The 20,148-nt window shown below is 27.1% G+C and overlaps 1 protein-coding gene and 1 long non-coding RNA gene across 2 annotated transcripts in view; one reads left to right on the top strand and one right to left on the bottom strand.

Annotated features, from left to right (window-relative positions):
• Nt5b (5' nucleotidase B) overlaps positions 1-17,961 on the bottom strand; it is a 163,653-nt gene extending 145,692 nt beyond the window's left edge. Inside the window, exons 1-2 of the mRNA XM_075302673.1 lie at positions 17,638-17,961; positions 17,335-17,447 (exon numbers count right to left, since the gene is read on the bottom strand). Of these exons, the coding sequence (XP_075158788.1) occupies positions 17,335-17,447; positions 17,638-17,961 (437 nt within the window). The remainder of the gene's footprint in view (positions 1-17,334; positions 17,448-17,637) is intronic.
• Positions 1-17,988, top strand: part of LOC142232000 (uncharacterized) — an 85,658-nt gene extending 67,670 nt beyond the window's left edge. Inside the window, exons 2-3 of the long non-coding RNA XR_012720988.1 lie at positions 17,323-17,506; positions 17,608-17,988. This is a non-coding gene — a long non-coding RNA (uncharacterized LOC142232000). The remainder of the gene's footprint in view (positions 1-17,322; positions 17,507-17,607) is intronic.
• Positions 17,989-20,148: the final 2,160 nt, after the last annotated feature.

Here is a 20,148-nt window from a genome sequence, read left to right as displayed (position 1 = left end):
AAAATTGTCTATAGGAAACAAAAATTTGGAAAAATTCTAAATAAAAATAAAATGTTGACAAAATTTCCTATAGATATAAAAGTTTGACAATTGAAATAAAGTTTTGACAACAATTTTCTATAGAAATAAAGTTTTGACAACAATTTTCTATAGAAATAAAATTTTGACAAAATTTTCTATTGAAAGAAAATGTTGACAAAATTTTCCATAGAAAGAAAATTTTGACAAAAATTTGATCAAAACGTTGAAAAAAATTGTTTTTGAATTTAGTATATTTTTGGTAAAAATTTCTTTTGATACGTAAAGATTAAACATATTAATTGAGGAAACCACTACCACATTAATTTATTTGATGACAAATAATTATTTCTATTTTCCAATTTGTTATTGTCATACGAATGTGTAAAAATACATCAATAAATATATGTGAATGTACTTCAATTAACATCAGGGTGATAATTTATGTGAGATTTAATATGCGATTAGTAAGACATTCGATGAACTGTTACCCTATATATATTGTTCTACAAATATTTAATCGATAATGTAAATAAGACTTATTAGGAATATAATATACACATTATATTTAATATATATAACAGCTGAAATAATAAATAATCTAACACCATATTTATTAAGAAATGCAAAATGTACAAAATATTATTTTCAAATCGACCAAGTGATGAATATTAATATGTCTTACAATATTTTTTCAAAGGATTAGACTAAAATTCTAATTAAGTTATTTTGCATTTTATCTGTTTAGAATACTTCCATAGATGAAACAAATAAATAATGAAATTTATGAAGAAAATTCTAAATTGCTACCATAGACAAAGTAAAGTAAAGCCTGACAAATGCTCTCTATGTAATGCTGATAAGACAAAGCAAATTTGCTTATTTTCCTATAGAATTTTTGTGCTTAAGCAATACGAGCCATTGCAAATATTTCCTATAGATGCAAAAAAAAAAATACTCTCCTTATTTTGTTAGATTTTGTTTTGACAAGATTCACATATACGGGCGTTTATATGTAAGACAATGATGTGTATTTAAGAAATATTTACGAGTTTATATAGAAATATTTATTGAAAATTGTGTCTTGTTTTTTTTCTTCGATTTAATAAAGAAAATACAATGGCCCCATACATGAGACACTGGCCACGAGTATCAATTGGATCAATGAACCTCTCAGTCTATGGTAAATTGAGGTGTTTGGGAAAAAAATACAAAAAAAAAAAAAAATATATATATTTTCAACAAAAGGAATTATAGACAAATTTTAATTAGCAGGGGAGAAAAATTCATAAAACAACAATAATAGACTTAGCAATGTACTTAAATATTTTTTGAAATATTTTAACAATATTTAACAATATTTACAAAGTTTGTTATTAATTTTTTTTCGTATTTTCTAAATTGAAAACTAAATACGATAAAAGTTCATTTACTTTTAGGCGCCTACAGGACTTTTTATGGGGGTAGGGTGTATAAAGTCATTCAATAAACTACAATGTCAATGTTAAAGATTTTAAATATTTATTAATTTTTCCCTCTGGCAAACACCAACAATAACAGAAAATTCTTATTTCCAAATCTAGCTGTATTTACTATTGACAAACCCTGGAAATAGAATCGATTATGAATTCAAAGTTTACCTTGATAAAGACCTTTTTGCTACTAGCAACACAGGTCCCATTCCATTGTAAATATTTATTTAAAATATATAATTGCTGATAGTCAAAGTTGGAAGATTGAGATTAGAGCTAAGGCAAAAAATAAACTCAGAAAATCTTTATCAAATATTTAAGCAACTACACTGAAAGAAGAGATTGCCGATTGCCAGGGATTGCATAGAAACTTTTACTAAAAACTGTCATCCACAATCGATTTACTTGGGTTGCGGTAACACTTGCCGATGACAAGGTATCGTAAAACTTCTTAACACCGTGTTCTCAATTGTAAGTTAGTCCATACAGGGTATATATTAAACAAAAATAGGCCGATTAAATACGTAAATAATTCAGTTTGACAAAATTTTCTATAGAAATAAAATTTTGACAAAATTTTCTATAGAAATAAAATCGTGACACAATTTTGTAAAGTAATAAAATTTTGACAAAATTTTTTATAGAAATGAAATTTTGAAAAATTTTCCATAGGAATTAAGCTTTGACAACATTTTCTATAAAAATAAAATTTTGACAAAATTTTCTATAGAAAAAAAAAATTTTTTGACAAAATTTTCCATAGAAATAAAATTTTGACAAAATTTTCCATAGAAATAAAATTTTGATAATTTTGTTTCTATAGAAAATTTTGTCAAAACTTTGTTTCTATAGAATATTTTGCAAAATTTTATTTCTATAGAAAATTTTGCAAAATTTGGCTTGTTACACAAAAAGTTTTTCAAAATTTTATTTCTATTGATAACTTTATTTCTATAAAAAATTAAGTCAAAATTTTATTTCTATTGAAAATTTTGCCAAAATTTTATAGTAATAGATTTTTTTATTAGAAAATTTGGTCAAAATTTTGTTTCTATAGAATATTTTGCAAAATTTTATTTCTATAGAAAATTTTGCAAAATTTTGTTTTTTACACAAAAATTTTTTCAAAATTTTATTTCTATTGATAATTTTATTTCTATAAAAATTTAAGTCAAAATTTTATTTCTATAGAAAATTTTGTAAAAATTTTATTTCTATAGAAAATTTAGTCAAAATTTTATTTCTATAGAAAATTTAGTCGAAATTTTTTTTTTTCTGTAGAATATTTTGCAGAATTCTATTTGCTACACAAAAATTTTTCTAAAATTGTAGTTTTATTGATAATTTTGTCAAAATTTTATTTCTATAAGAAAAAATTGTCAAATTTTATTTCTATAGCAAATTTTCTCAAATTTTTTTTCTTACTGATGCTCACTGATACTCACTGCTATAAAAAATGTATCCAAAATGTTATTACTATAGAAATATTTTTTTTTCGATATTAAATTTAGTCAACATTTTATTTCTATAGAAAATTTAGTCAAAATTTTGTTTCTATTTTAAAATTTTATTTCTATAGAAAATTTTGCAAAATTTTGCTAGCTTCACAAGTTTTTTTTTAATTGTATTTCTATTGATAATTTTTTCAAACTTTTATCTCTATAAAAAATTTTGCCAAATTTTATTTCTATAAAAATTTTATTCAAAATTTTATTTCTATATATTTGGTCAAAATTTTATTTCTATAGAAAATTTAGTCAAAATTTTGTTTCTGTAGAAAATTTTGCAAAATTTTATTTCTATATAAAATTTTGCAAATTTTTTTTTTTACTAGACAAAAATTTTTCCAAAATTGTATGCTCACTGATACTCACTGCTAAGTCGAAAACTAGTAGAAATGACACAAATTTTCAAATTTTTCAATGAATGAATCATAAATGCATTTTTGCGAAATTGTCTTAGCAATTATAAATATTTCCCAAATAATGCCCGAGATTTTGTAGAAGTCTGATTTGAGATTTTATCAAAATGTAGTTCTAAATACAAAGTTGAGCAGAGTATATTATAATCGGGCCGCCCGATTTTAGACTTTCCTTGCATTTTTATTTTTTGTTAAAATTGTGTTACGTCCCATAACGTTAGCTTTAAATTTTAAGTACATAGATTTTGTAGAAGTATATACAATTTTGTCTAAATCGATTCAGATTCAAATGCATGCATATGGATATATAAACCTTTATATAGCTCGCAGCAAATTTAAAGGATTTGAGATAGTATCAATAATTTTGGTCCACAAATACATATACTGTTGGTATATTCTAATATTATGATGGGCATTTATATCATTATCTTATTTATTAAACATTGTCCTAAATTTAAAATATAGAGTTCAATTGGCATCTAATGTGAAATTAAGACCTTTTTTTTGCACACATAAATAAATACGATACTTTATATCGATCCACTTAAGGTACCCACACAATAGAACTACAAATTAGTGGTATTAAAATGAGATTTAATTATATTACCCGGAGTCGACTCCGGAGTCGGAGTCGAGCTGATGAAAAATGCTGGAGTCGTAGTCGGAGTCGAGCAAATTGGCTCGACTCTACAGCCCTGTCAGAGACCATATTCTAACACCACGTATCAAATTTTAACCGCATCGGATGAATGTTGCTCATCCATGAGGCTCTGGAGGTCAAATCTGGGGATAGGTTTAAATGGGGGTTATATACAATTAAGACCGATATGGACCAATTTTTGCATGGTTGTTAGAGACCATGTACCAAATATCAGCCGGATCAGATGCAATTTGCTCATCCATGAGGCTCTGGAGGTCAAATCTGGGGATCGGTTTATATGGGGGCTATATATAATTATGGACCGATGTGGACCAATTATTGCACGGTTGTTAGATACCATATACCAACGCCATGTACCAAACATCAGCCGGATCGGATGCAATTTGCTTCTCTTAGAGGCTCCGCAAGCCAAATCTGGGGATCGGTTTATATGGGGGCTATATATAATTATGGACCGAAGTGGACCAATTTTTGCATGGATTTTAGAGACCATATACCAATACCATGTACCAAATTTCAGCCGGATCGGATGAAATTTGCTTCTCTTAGAGGCTCCGCAAGCCAAATCTGGGGATCGATTTATATGGCGGCTATATATAATTATGGACCGATATGGACCAATTCCTGCATCGTTGTTAGAGACCATATACTAACACCATGTACCAAATTTCAGCCGGATCGGATGAAATTTGCTCATCCATGAGGCTCTGGAGGTCAAATTTGGGGATCGGTTTATATGGGGGCTATATATAATTATGAACCGATGTGGACCAATTTTTGCATGGGTGTTAAAAACCATATATTAACACCATGTACCAAATTTCAGCCAGATCGGATGAAATTTGCTTCTCTTAGAGACTCCGGAATCCAAATCTGGGTACCGGTTTATATGGGGGCTATATATAATTATGGACCGATGTGGACCAATTTTTGCATGGTTGTTAGATACCATATACCAAGACTATGTACCAAATTTCAACTGGATCGGATGCAATTTGCTTCTCTTAGAGGCTGCGCAAGCCAAATCTGGTGATCGGTTTATATGGGGGCTATACGTAAAAGTGGTCCGATATGGCCCATTTTCAATACAATCCGACCTACATCAATAACAACTACTTGTGCCAACTTTCAAGACGATAGCTTGTTTCGTTCGGAAGTTAGCGTGATTTCAACAGACGGACGGACGGACATGCTTAGATCGACTCAGAATTTCACCACGATCCAGAATATTCATACTTTATGGGGTCTAAGAGCAATATTTCTATGTGTTACAAAAGGAATGACAAAGTTAATATAACCCCCATCCTATGGCGGAGGGTATAACAAAAATTTCTCAAAAGTTCTCTAAGAACAATAAAAGATTAAGACAATCTTTAAATAGCTTTGTATAAATTTATTTTCTCTTAAATATAATATATTTTAATTTTTAAATTTTATTATCAAAACTTTCGTTTCGAAAAATATTTTTTTTTCTTTTTGTGTAATGTTAATTCTGTGATTGTAATTAAATGAATGCCATGAATAGCATCCCATGTGGAAAAGAAGATAATATCTATTTATAAAATTTTACTTTATCAATTGTGAAATTGATGTTTTTTAACAAGAATCACAGACGCGGAAGATATCTATTAACACATTGGAGATAATTGATAAGATGTGTTGCCAACTGCATTTGTTGGAAATATTATTCGTAACTAGTAATTTGTGTATTTTACAATATACACTCAAAAAAAAAAAACTGTGAACCCACCAGAAAGGAAAATTTTGGTTAATTTTAGAAAATTAAAAAAGAAAAAAGTTTGACGAAAAAAAAAATTGGACTTAACTAAAAATTGCAAAAACATCATTAGTACCCTACGAAGTTCACGATGGGCGCATTATTGCTAAATATATAAATTTTATAAATTTTAAGAAATGTTGATCTATTTTGTGGGAGACACGAGTTTAGTAAATGCCTCGAGGAAGTGAACTTTTCAGAGGAAGAACGCAGAAAAATTATCGGAATGGACCTAGCTGGCAAAAAAATTGGAGAAATTGCATCGGCGACAAATCGACACCGCAATACGATTAGCAATTTTTTAAAAAATCCCACAAACTATGGTTGTGCTAAACGCAGTGGGCACATTCCAACCGTTGACCAAAGGACAAAGCGACATATTCGCCAACTTGCTGCCAATAAACATATGAGCTGCAGAGAAATAAAAGTACAATTTGGTCTGAATGTGACTAGACAATGAATACAGCAAATTGTCAAGTACGATATAGGACTAAAATACGAAAATAAAATTCCTAAACCGCAGTTAGCATAACACCATAAAATTGCTCGTATTTATTTTGCAGAAAAGTACAATTTTTGGGACAAAGAGTTCGAAACGGTTATATTAAGCGACGAAAAGAAATTCAATTTGGATGGCCCTGATGGCCATCACAAATATTGGCGAGATTCACGGTACCCTCGTCAAACTTGCTATAAACGCATCCACGGAGGTGGATATCTTATGGTATGTTCAGCTTTTGGAGCACGAAGAAAATTTGAAATAGGTTTTTTTCCCCACTGAAATGAACGCAGAGATATATGTCGATTTATTGGAGAACAATTTAATAGATTTTGCAGATGAGTTATATGATGAAGTTTGGACTTTCCAACAAGACATTGCTCCCATCCATGTTGCACGCCTCACAAAAACCTTTTTTAAGTCTCGTGATATACCTTTACTGGACTGGCCAGTGCTAAGTCCCGCTCTAAATCCTATAGGCATATTATCCACTAAGGTATTTGCGAAGTCCAAGCAATATACAACACCCAAAGAACTAAAGTCGGCAATTACGGAATGGAAAAAAAATCGATATGGCAACTTTGAAAAACTTGGTATGTTCTATGCCTCACCGTTTACATCAAGCTCCAATAACAACGTATATCACATTAGTCAATCAAACTATCTTAATTTTATTTTGACATATAACTAAAATATAATTTTGCACATATAAATATTTTTTATGACTAAACATTTAAGTATGAATTTTCTATAAAAGCAAACGTTAACTAAAGATTTAATTTATTTTTTTTTTAAGTAACGTACAAAAGTGTAAATAAAATAGGAAAAAACATGTTTTCAATAAAAGTTTTTTATAAGGCTATAACATAAATTTACACGTGGCACATATAATTTTTTTCGGGGATATGTATATAACATTCGACCGATTTAGAGTCATGTCAAATTTTTACTCCAATTTATTTGGAGTACAATTAACATTTTAGCGAAGTGTACCAAATTTGGTCAAAATCGAAATTTGTTTTCTCAAATATTTATTTCTATAGATAATTTTGTCAAAATTTTATTTCTATAGAAAATTTTCTCAAAATATTATTTCTATAGAAAATTTTCTCAAACATATAGAAACATTTTTTTTTAATTTTATTTCTATAAAAAATGATTATCAAAATTTTATTTCTATAGAGAATTTTGTTAAAATTTTATTTTTATAGAAAATGTTTGTCAAAATTTTATTTCTATAGACAATTTTGTTAAAATTTTATTTTTATAGAAAATTTTGTTAAAATTTTATTTGTATAGAAAATTTTGTTAAAATTTTATTTCTATGGAAAATTTTGTCAAAATGTTATTTCTATAAGAAATTTTCTCAAAATTTAATTTCTATAGAAAATTTTTTTCAAAATTTAATTTCTATAGAAAATTTTTTTCAAAATTTTATTTCTATAGAAAATTTTGTTAAAATTTTATTTCTATAGTCAATGTTGTCAAAATTTTATTTCTATAGAAAATGTTTGTCAAAATTTTATTTTACAGAAAATTTTATCAAAATTTTATTTCCACAGAAATTTTGTCAAAATTTTATTTTCATTGAAAAGTTTGTCAAAATTTTATTTCTATAAATGTTTTTTTGTCAAAAATAAATTTCTTAGAAAATTTTCTCAAAATTTTATTTCTAAAGAAAATTGTGCCTAAATTTTATTCTCATAGAAAATTTTCTCAAAACTTTATTTCTATGGAAAATTTTCTCAACATTTTATTTCTATGGAAAATTTTCTCAAAATTTTATTTCTATGGAAAATTTTCTCAAAATTTTATTTCTATGGAAAATTTTCTCAAAAATATGATTTCTATAGAAAATTTTCTCAAAATTTTAATGAAAATTTTGTCAAAATTTTATTTCTATAAAAATTTTGTCAAAATTTTATCTCTATAAAAATTTTGTCACAATTTTATTTCTATAAAAATTTTGTCAAAATTTGATTTATATAAAAATTTTGTCAAAATTTTTCTTCTATAAAAAATGTTTGTCAACATTTTATTTCTATAGAAATTTTTTTTTTAATTTTATTTCTATAGATTTTTTTTTTTAAATTTTATTTCTATAGGAAATTTTGTCAAAATTTTATTTTCATTGAAAAGTTTGTCAAAATTTTATTTCTATAAATGTTCTTTTGTCAAAAATAAATTTCTTAGAAAATTTTCTCAAAATTTTATTTCTAAAGAAAATTGTGGCTAAATTTTATTCCCATAGAAAATTTTCTCAAAACTTTATTTCTATGAAAAATTTTCTCAACATTTTATTTCTATAAAAATTTTGTCAAAATTTTATCTCTATAAACATTTTGTCACAATTTTATTTCTATAAAAATTTTGTCAAAATTTGATTTATATAAAAATTTTGTCAAATTTTTTCTTCTATAAAAAATGTTTGTCAACATTTTATTTCTATAGAAAATTTTGTTAAGATTTTATTTCTATAGAAAACTTTTTTTAAATTTTATTTCTATAGAAAATTTTGTCAAAATTTTATTTCTATAGAAAATGTTTTTCAAAATTTTATTTCTATAGCAAATGTTTTTCAAAATTTTATTTCTATGGAAAATTTTGTTAAAATTTTATTTCTATAAAAAATTTTGTCAAAATTTTATTTTTGGAAAAGTTTGTCAATATGTTATTTCTATAGAAAATTTTGTTAAAATTTTATTTCTATAGAAAATGTTGTTAGAATTTTATTTGTACAGAAAATTTTGTCAAAATTTTATTTCAATAGAAAATTTTGTTAAAATTTTATTTCTGTAGAAAATGTTCTCAAAATTTTATTTCTATAAGAAATTTTCTCAAAATTTTATTTCTATGGAAAATTTTCTCAAAATTTTATTTCTATGGAAAATTTTCTCAAAATTTTATTTCTATAAGAAATTTTCTCAAAATTTTATTTCTATGGAAAATTTTCTCAAAATTTCATTTCTATAGAAAATGTTTTTCAAAATTTTATTTCTATAGTTGTCAAAATTTTATTTCTATAGAATATGTTTGAAAAATTTTTTTTCCATAGAAAATTTTATCAAAATTTTGTTTCTATAGAAGATTTTGTCAAAATTTTATTGTCATTGAAAGTTTGTCAAAATTTTATTACTATAAAAATTTTTTTGTCAAAAATTGATTTCTTAGAAAATTGTGCCAAAAATGTATTCCTATAGAACTTTTTTTAAAAATTTTATTTCTATAGAAATTTCTTTAAACATTTTTTTTTTCTAATTTCTAAAGACAATTTTGTCAAAATTTTATTTTTATAGAAAATGTTTGTCAAAATTTTATTGTATAGAAATTTTTATCAATTTTTTTTTTCACAGAAATTTTGAAAAAATTTTATTTTCATTGCAAAGTTGGTCAAAATTTTATTACTATAAAAAATTTTTTGTCAAAAATTGATTTCTTGGAAAATTTTCTCAAAATTTTATTTCTAAAGAAAATTGTGCCAAAAATTTATTCCGATAGAACTTTTTTTTAAAAATTTTATTTCTTTGGAATTTTTTATACATTTTACATTTTTTTTAATTCTATGGAAAATTTTCTCAATATTTTATTTCTATAGAATTTCTCAAAAATTTATGGAAAATTTGGTCAACATTTTATTTCTCTAGAAATTTTTGTCAAAATTTAATTTCTATAGAAAATTTTGTCAAAATTTAATTTCTATAGAAAATTTTGTCAAAATTTTATTTTTATAGACAATTTTGTCAACATTTTTTTCTATAAAAAATGTTTGTCAAAATGTTATTTCTATAGAAAATTTTGTTAAAATTTTATTTCTATAGAAAATGTTTGTCAAAATTTTATTTCTATAGAAAAATTTGTTAAAATTTTATTTCTATAGAAAATTTTGTTAACATTTTATTTCTATAGAAAATTTGATTAACATTTTATTTCTATAGAAAATGTTTGTAAAAATGTTATTTTATAGGAAATTTTATTAAAATTTCATTTCCTCAGAAATTTTGTCAAAATTGTATTTTCATTGAAAAGTTTGTCAAAATTTTATTACTATAAAAAATTTGTTGTCAAAAATTGATTTCTTAGAAAATTTTCTCAAAATTTTATTCATGTAGAACTTTTTTTTAAAAATGTTATTTCTATAGAAAATTTGTTAAAAAATTTATTTCTATAGAAAATTTTCTCAACATTTTATTTTATTTTATTTATTTCTATAGAATTTCTCAAAATTTTATGGAAAATTTTGTAAAAGTTTTATTTCTATAAAAATTTTGTCAAAATTTTATTTCTATAGAAAATTTTGTCAAAAATTTATTTCTATAGACAATGTTCTCAAAATTTTAATCTAATAGAAAATTTTTTAAAACTTTAATTTCTAAAGAAATGCTGAATATTGTCGCAAAAATGTCCTAAAGACAGTATGGAAGGCCTGGGCATGCTAAAATTTAGGAAATTGACTTCCTTACAGTACTCAGCACCATCTCACTCAGTGCTTGTCAACCAGTCGCTATATATTTCTTCTGTGCAATTACCACAAAATTCTCCGAATACCAAACCGTTGGATTTTTGCATAGTTCGGAGATAAAAAAAATGCCAGGGTTGACAATCTCAAGACGGCATAATGGTTTTTACGTCCGCTTGAAGGTTATAATTTATTGCAAAGGTAGCGAATACGAACAGATCTAAACTGGTTCTAAAATGCAATGTTACTTCGGACATGTTTTGCTTTTTAACAATAAAATGAAAAAAAAAATATTTTTTGAGCACTCAAAACATCTATATGTTAGTCCTGACGTTTTTCGACACTTGAAGAATCGGTTGATGTGTTCATAAATGCATATGTTGGAGATACATAAATTGTTGTTTGTTTGATAGATTAGTATATTTCTTGATGTTTTGGTATATTTTGCAAATATGCCTCGCCAACTAAGAGGTAGTTCAAAAATTTTATGTACAAAAAAAATTTTTGACAAAATTTTCTATACAAAATGCAATTTTGAGAAATATTTCTATAGAAATAAAATTCGGACAAATTTTTCTATAGAAATAAAATTTTTACACAATTTTCTAAAGAAATAAAAGTTTGAGAAAATTTTCTATAGGAATTAAAGTTAGAGAATATTTTCTATAGAAAAAACAATTTTGAGAAAATTTTCTATAGAAATAAAAGTTTCAGAAAATTTTCTATAGAAATAAAAGTTTGAGAAAATTTTCTATAGAAATAAAAGTTAGAGAATATTTTCTATAGAAAAAAAATTTTGACAAAATTTCCTAGAGAAATAAAATTTTGACAAAATTTTCTATAGAAATAACATTTTTGACAACATTTTCTATAGATATAAAATTTTGACACGAGTTGCTATAGAAATAAAATTTTGACAAAATGTTCTATAGGAATACAATTTTTAAAACATTTTCTATAGATATAAAATTTTTACAAAATTTTCTATAGAAATAAAAGTTTGAAAAAATTTTCTATAGAAATAAAAGTTAGAGAATATTTTCTATAGAAATAAAATTTTTGACAAAATTTCCTAGAGAAATAAAATTTTGACAAAATTTTCTATAGAAATAACATTTTTGTCAACATTTTCTATAGATATAAAATTTTGACACGATTTGCTATAGAAATAAAATTTTGACAAAATGTTCTATAGAAATAAAATTTTTACAAAATTTTCTATAGAAATAAAATTTTTACAAAATTTTCTGTAGAAATAAAAGTTTGAGAAAATTTTCAATAGAAATAAAAGTTAGAGAATATTTCCTATAGAAATAAAATTTTTGACAAAATTTCCTAGAGAAATAATATTTTGACAAAATTTTCTATAGAAATAAAATTTTGACAACATTTTCTATAGATATAAAATTTTGACACGATTTGCTATAGAAATAAAATTTTGACAAAATGTTCTATAGAAATAAAATTTTTACAAAATTTTCTATAGAAATAAAATTTTTACAAAATTTTCTATAGAAATAAAAGTTTGAGAAAATGTTCCATAGAAATAAAAGTTAGAGAATATTTTCTATAGAAATAAAATTTTTGACAAAATTTCCTAGAGAAATAATATTTTGACAAAATTTTCTATAGAAATAAAATTTTGACAACATTTTCTATAAATATAAAATTTTGACACGATTTGCTATAGAAATAAAATTTTGACAAAATTTTCTGTAGAAATAAAACTTTTACAAAATTTTCTATAGAAATAAAATTTTTACAAAATTTTCTATAGTAATATAAGTTTGAGAAAATTTTGACAAAATGTTCTATAGAAATAAATTTTTTACAAAATTTTCTATAGAAATAAAATTTTTACAAAATTTTCTATAGAAATAAAAGTTTGAGAAAATTTTCTATAGAAATAAAAGTTAGAGAATATTTTCTATAGAAATACAATTTTTGACAAAATTTCCTAGAGAAATAATATTTTGACAAAATTTTCTATAGAAATAAAATTTTGACAACATTTTCTATAGATATAAAATTTTGACAAAATTTTCTATAGAAATAAAATTTTTACAAAATTTTCTATAGAAATAAAATTTTTACAAAATTATCTATAGAAATAAAATTTTTACAAAATTTTCTATAGAAATAAAAGTTTGAGAAAATTTTGACAAAATGTTCTATAGAAATAAAATTTTTACAAAATTATCTATAGAAATAAAATTTTTACAAAATTTTCTATAGAAATAAAAGTTTGAGAAAATTTTCTATAGAAATAAAAGGTTGAGAATATTTTCTATAGAAATAAAATTTTTGACAAAATTTCCTAGAGAAACAAAAGTTTGAGAAAATTATCTATAGAAATAAAATTTTTACAAAATTTTCTATAGAAATAAAAGTTTGACAAAATTTCCTAGAGAAATAAAATGTTGACAAAATTTTCTATAGAAATAAAATTTTGACAACATTTTCTATAGATATAAAATTTTGACACGATTTGCTATAGAAATAAAATTTTGACAAAATTTTCTGTAGAAATAAAATTTTTACAAAATTTTCTATAGAAATAAAATTTTCTATAGTAATAAAAGTTTGAAAAAATTTTCTATAGAAATAAAATTAGAGAATATTTTTTATAGAAAAAAAATTTTGACAAAATTGTCTATTCGAAAAAAAAAATTGAAATAATTTTCTATACAAAATAAAATTTTGACAAAAATTCTTATTCAATATAAGTTTTGGAAATAATTTTCTATACAAAATAAAATTTTAACAAACTTTTCTATTCAAAATAAAATTTTGACAAAATGTTCGATAAGAATAAAATTTTGCAAAATATGATTTTTTGCTTGGTAGATTTTTGTTAAAATTTCTGGCAAGAATAAGAGTAAAATTTTGCATATTATGATTTTTTGCTTGGTAGATGTTTGTTCAAATTTCTGGCAACTGTGTTTCTAATCCCTTTCCGTCCGCCATTTCTGATGAAGATTATATTTCTTCATTTATTTGTTTTCTTATACAAATTTACTATTTACTAATAGGTGGCACTGACGTCACAATTTGTGTTTTAATTTAATTTGAAGCCTCTAACTAAATTTTGATATGTTGTGAAGGAAACATTTCCATGGTATACAGTGAGCGTTAAAATAAACTGTACAACGGGTTGGTTTTAATTAAAAATTTTGCAATGTTGAGACTTAAATACTCTGTAGCTAAACCAAATAATGTTTAATAAAATCCTAGATGTGAAGACTGAAAAAGGTATTTTCGTATGAACTGTTAATTTAGCTTTGTATACCCTAAACCACATAGTGGTCAGGGTATAATAAGTTTGATCGGCCAAAAAATGTGCCTACCAGAAATATTGATTTTAGACCCCATAAAATATATACCGATCGACTCAGAATCACCTCCTGAGTCGATCTAGCGCTTGGTGTCCGTCCGTCCGTCCGTCCGTCTGTCCATGTATTTGTTGTTCACAGGATTCCGGTCGCAATTATTAACCGATTTTGATGAAATTTGGCACAGGGAGTTTTTTGGGAACAAGGACGAACGCTATTGAATTTGGAAGAAATCGGATCAAATTTAGATATAGCTCCCATATATATGTATCGCCCGATTTCGACAAATGGGGTCACGTTGCGCTTTTTTTTCAAACGAATCGTCACCAAATTTGGCAAAAGGTAATCTTTCCCATCGCCCTTCAAGTCTGCAAAATTTCATCCAAATCGCTTCAGATTTATATAGCTCTCATAAAGGGTGATTTGTTAAGAGCTTGATAACTTTTTTTAAAAAAAAAACCCATAAAATTTGCAAAATCTCATCGGTTCTTTATTTGAAACGTTAGATTGGTCCATGACATTTACTTTTTGAAGATAATTTCATTTAAATGTTGTCCGCGGCTGCGTCTTAGGTGGTCCATTCGGAAAGTCCAATTTTGGGCAACTTTTTCGAGCATTTCGGCCGGAATAGCCCGAATTTCTTCGGAAATGTTGTCTTCCAAAGCTGGAATAGTTGCTGGCTTATTTCTGTAGACTTTAGACTTGACGTAGCCCCACAAAAAATAGTCTAAAGGCGTCAAATCGCATGATCTTGGTGGCCAACTTACCGGTCCATTTCTTGAGATGAATTGTTCTTCGAAGTTTTCCCTCAAAATGGCCATAGAATAGCGAGCTGTGTGGCATGTAGCGCCATCTTGTTGAAACCACATGTCAACCAAGTTCAGTTCTTCCATTTTTGGCAACAAAAAGTTTGTTAGCATCGAACGATAGCGATCGCCATTCACCGTAACGTTGCGTCCAACAGCATCTTTGAAAAAATACGGTCCAATGATTCCACCAGCGTACAAACCACACCAAACAGTGCATTTTTCGGGATGCATGGGCAGTTCTTGAACGGCTTCTGGTTGCTCTTCACTCCAAATGCGGCAATTTTGCTTATTTACGTAGCCATTCAACCAGAAATGAGCCTCATCGCTGAACAAAATTTGTCGATAAAAAAGCGGATTTTCTGCCACTGATTTTGGTAATAAAATTCAATGATTTGCAAGCGTTGCTCGTTAGTAAGTCTATTCATGATGAAATGTCAAAGCATACTGAGCATCTTTCTCTTTGACACCATGTCTGAAATCCCACGTGATCTGTCAAATACTAATGCATGAAAATCCTAACCTCAAAAGAATCACCCTTTATATATGTATCGCCCGATTTTCCCAAATTTGGCCACAAAACCTTTATTTATCAACCGATCTTACTCAAATTTGGCTAAATATAATCTTCTCTAGCACTAACTATATGTGCAAAAAATCATCGAAATCGGTTCAGATTTAGCTATAGCTCCCATATATATGTACCGCCCGATTTTTCTAAATTTGGCCATAAAACCCTTATTTATCAACCGATCTTACTGAAATTTGGCCAAATGTAGTCTTCTATAGCATTAACTATATGTGCAAAATTTTATCGAAATCGGTTCAGATGTAGATATAGCTCCCATATATGTATCACCCGATTTTGAAAAATTCGCCCCTAATAACCTTATGTTTGACCATACAGGCCTCATTTCTTAACTGATCTTACTAAAATCTTGCACAAGGTAACATTTTGTGGGATTAATAAAATCCGCAAAATATTATGCAAATTGGTTCAGATTTAGATATAGCTTCCATATATATGCATCGCTCGATTTTCCCAAATTTGGCCATAGTACTCTTATTTATTAACCAATGTTACTCAAATTTCAAATTTTGATGTACTAGCCGATCGTACTAATGTGTACTTGTAGCTCTTACATAAGAATATTGCTCGATTTTTACAAGTTTGTATTTATTACCCACACTAATTGGGCGATTTTCTCTTTTTTAATAATAGGTTCAATATTAGTGGCATACTAACCCCGTAGTTACAATATCAACACAGCCAGTGTTGCCAGAATTAGGGGAAATTCCCTATATGTATGGTTTTTCTAATATTTAGCGTATTGTAGGGACGTAGGGCCACAATGTAGGACATTTTCACTCAACACAATTTGTAATAATTTTTACATTTTGGTGGCTCTAGAGAAGGAAATTTGAAGCCGGTAAGGCTTGATCTTTAACAATGTGTGGTAAACTTTATTCCTGTAGAAAATTTTGTCAACATCTTATTTCTATAGAACATTTTGTCAAAATTGTATTTCTATAGAATTTTTTTTCAAAATATTATTTCTATAAAAAATTTTCTCAAAATTTTATTTCTGTGGATTTTTTTCTCAAAATTTTATTTCTATAGAATTTATTGTCAAAATTTTATTTCTATAGAAAAATTTCTCACAAAAATTTGTTTATAGAAACTTTTTCCAAAATTTTATTTTTATAGAGGTTTAACAAAAAAGATTACTAATTTGGGTAGAATTCTACCAACTGTGGCAACCGTGGTGGTAATACAAATTTATATTCTAAGTTATATACTTTGCATATTCATGTTATAAGATAATAAAATACTTAGAACCATTTTTTTTTGTAAAATTTTTTAAATTTAACGAAAAATATAGTAGGGAAAATTGTTTGGGAATGTATGGGAAAGTAGGGAACTTTTTTGTCCTTGTAGGGTAAACCGAACATTTTCCCTGGCGACATTGACTATGAGCTATAGTCAGATTGACACAAAGCACCCATAAACATGTACCCCTTAATTTTCTTAAATATGCAACTGCGGTTTATCTCCCATACCTATATCAATGTTACCCCACAAATGCTTATGATTACTAATTCAGTAAGGGTGGTTTAGGGTGTGATATAGACGGCCCCGCCCGACTATCTACTTCACTTACTTGTTTATATATATTTTTTTAATTTTTTTAGTATGAAATTTTGTTTAAAATATGATTTTTATATTTGCCTAATTTATTTACTGAAAATCCTAGATTTTCAATATGAACGATTATTTTTTTAGTTAAAAGATATTTCATTATATTATCGAAAAATCAAAAATGTATTTAAAAAATCTATTCAATCATATAGTCATTAATTTAAAAATAATATTCTTTAGTATTTTACTCACCTATGAGCTGCCTTGCGATAATATTTTTTACTTGGTAAATCACAGAAGCCCCCACCATTGGGTGAAGTGGGCGTGAGACATTCAAACGAAGGCTCCTGCATTGAATAATTGAACTAGAAATGAAATGGAACAAACAAACAGAAACAAAATTTCAGATGAAATCTACAATAAGGTATTTACATTCGAAAAAATATATATTAATAATTATAACAAAAATATATACTCTCTCTCTCTCTCTCTGTCTCCAACTACTTCCCCGCCCTGAAAAAATAGATGACGAATTAAAAAGACATCATTACTTACGATATTTCCTTCATGAAAGAAACGTTTTTGCGACATGATTTCTAGAGCACAACAAGAAGAGGTGACGTTGGTGGAGATGGTGCTTCGGTGCTTCTGACCGTTGACTATGACAAAGGTGCGGGTGCGGGTGGTGCTGTCAATGATGCTGTTCGTACTTTTAGAGAAAACCTGGCGTTTTAGTATTGCAGATGATGTTAGCCGACAATAACAACAGCGGTAGCAGCAGCAACAAGAGATTAAATTCAAGTGGTGCAACAAAGGATTTGTGGAGCTTCGGATTAGGTTGGATTTTGACATAAAATTTTTACAAAATTGCACAGCCATTTTATTAAAAATACATTAGAAAAATTACGTTGTTGATTGATTAGCAAAATAAGGCAATGTGTCAAGGTTGATGGATGGTTTGTGTTTGAGTATTTCATGCCAATGGATTTGGTTTGCCAACGCATAAGATACTGGCTGGATGGAAATGAATTGGACAGAAAAAAAAAAGAAATTGGAAACTAAACGGAAACAAACATACAATAAACTAAAAAGGTTTTCTGGTTTAGGGTGAATAAACGCAAACATAAACGAATGGGACGGTACAATCGAGAAAAACGAAATATCAACAAAAGGTTACATTTATTTATGGAATATTTCACAATTCTTTTTGTTACGTTGAACAAGTGAAATGGCATGGCGCAAAGATAATTTGCGGTAATCAATATAAATGTTTTTAAAACACGTGTACGTTTTAATTGAAAACAAAATAAAAAAAATTCTTCAGAGATAATCGAATTAAGCTAGAAATTTGAATTTACTTTTGGTTTTTCATTGTACTACGTAGTCTTTTTAAATCAAGCCTAAAAGTATGCTTCGAAAATTTTGGTTAGATTAGAAATTAAATATAAACGACCTGCCGAAGCTAGACTATATATTGTATGCATTTTTATTGGGCCGAATATGATTGATGATATGATTCTTATTGACTTTAAACCGACATTCTATGAAGGAAATGAAAATTTTAATTAAATAAAACAAAAATATTTTAAAGAATATAAGAAATAATATAAATTTAAGCTAGTCATAGGAATTTCTACAGAAACCCAATTATTCTCAATGCAACTAGAGGCAGAGGTATTTAAGCATAATAAAAAGAACTAGTAAAAAAGATTTAAACTCGGGCAGGTCCGACTATATTATAGCATTCACCACAGTGTAGACCAAAATTTTTCGTACCATCTCAAATCCTTCAAATTTGTTGGAAGCTATATAAAGGTTAATATTCCCATATTCATATAAAGGGTGATTCTTTTGAGGTTAGGATTTTCATGCATTAGTATTTGACAGATCACGTGGGATTTCAGACATGGTGTCAAAGAGAAAGATGCTCAGTATGCTTTGACATTTCATCGTGAATAGACTTACTAACGAGCAACGCTTGCAAATCATTGAATTTTATTACCAAAATCAGTGGCAGAAAATCCGCTTTTTTATCGACAAATTTTGTTCAGCGATGAGGCTCATTTCTGGTTGAATGGCTACGTAAATAAGCAAAATTGCCGCATTTGGAGTGAAGAGCAACCAGAAGCCGTTCAAGAACTGCCCATGCATCCCGAAAAATGCACTGTTTGGTGTGGTTTGTACGCTGGTGGAATCATTGGACCGTATTTTTTCAAAGATGCTGTTGGACGCAACGTTACGGTGAATGGCGATCGCTATCGTTCGATGCTAACAAACTTTTTGTTGCCAAAAATGGAAGAACTGAACTTGGTTGACATGTGGTTTCAACAAGATGGCGCTACATGCCACACAGCTCGCGATTCTATGGCCATTTTGAGGGAAAACTTCGGAGAACAATTCATCTCAAGAAATGGACCGGTAAGTTGGCCACCAAGATCATGCGATTTGACGCCTTTAGACTATTTTTTGTGGGGCTACGTCAAGTCTAAAGTCTACAGAAATAAGCCAGCAACTATTCCAGCTTTGGAAGACAACATTTCCGAAGAAATTCGGGCTATTCCGGCCGAAATGCTCGAAAAAGTTGCCCAAAATTGGACTTTCCGAATGGACCACCTAAGACGCAGCCGCGGTCAACATTTAAATGAAATTATCTTCAAAAAGTAAATGTCATGGACCAATCTAACGTTTCAAATAAAGAACCGATGAGATTTTGCAAATTTTATGCGTTTTTTTTTTAAAAAAAGTTATCAAGCTCTTAACAAATCACCCTTTACTTAGGTTAGGTTAGGTATAGTGTCAGCCGGATTTTTCAAGGCTCACTTATAGACTATTCAGTCCATTGTGATACCACAGTGGTGTAGGGATAAGGAAGGTGCAGGTGGTTTATTTACAGGATCAATAGCAAATATGAAGACTTATGGAAGAGACGATGGGCTTCTTCTATTGGCTATGAACAAACCAAACTGACGAAAATAATATTAGGAACTCTGAGGGATGTGAGGACTATGATAGGCGTCATAATGGGACACAACACCTTGGGAAAACACATGGTAAGGATAGGCCTAG

Source organism: Haematobia irritans, chromosome 3 (genome assembly GCF_050003625.1).
Source record: "Haematobia irritans isolate KBUSLIRL chromosome 3, ASM5000362v1, whole genome shotgun sequence".
In the NCBI taxonomy this organism is placed as follows: Eukaryota; Metazoa; Arthropoda; class Insecta; order Diptera; family Muscidae; genus Haematobia; species Haematobia irritans.
Note: the sequence above shows the minus strand (reverse complement) of the source record. Positions and strands in the feature narration are given on the sequence as shown.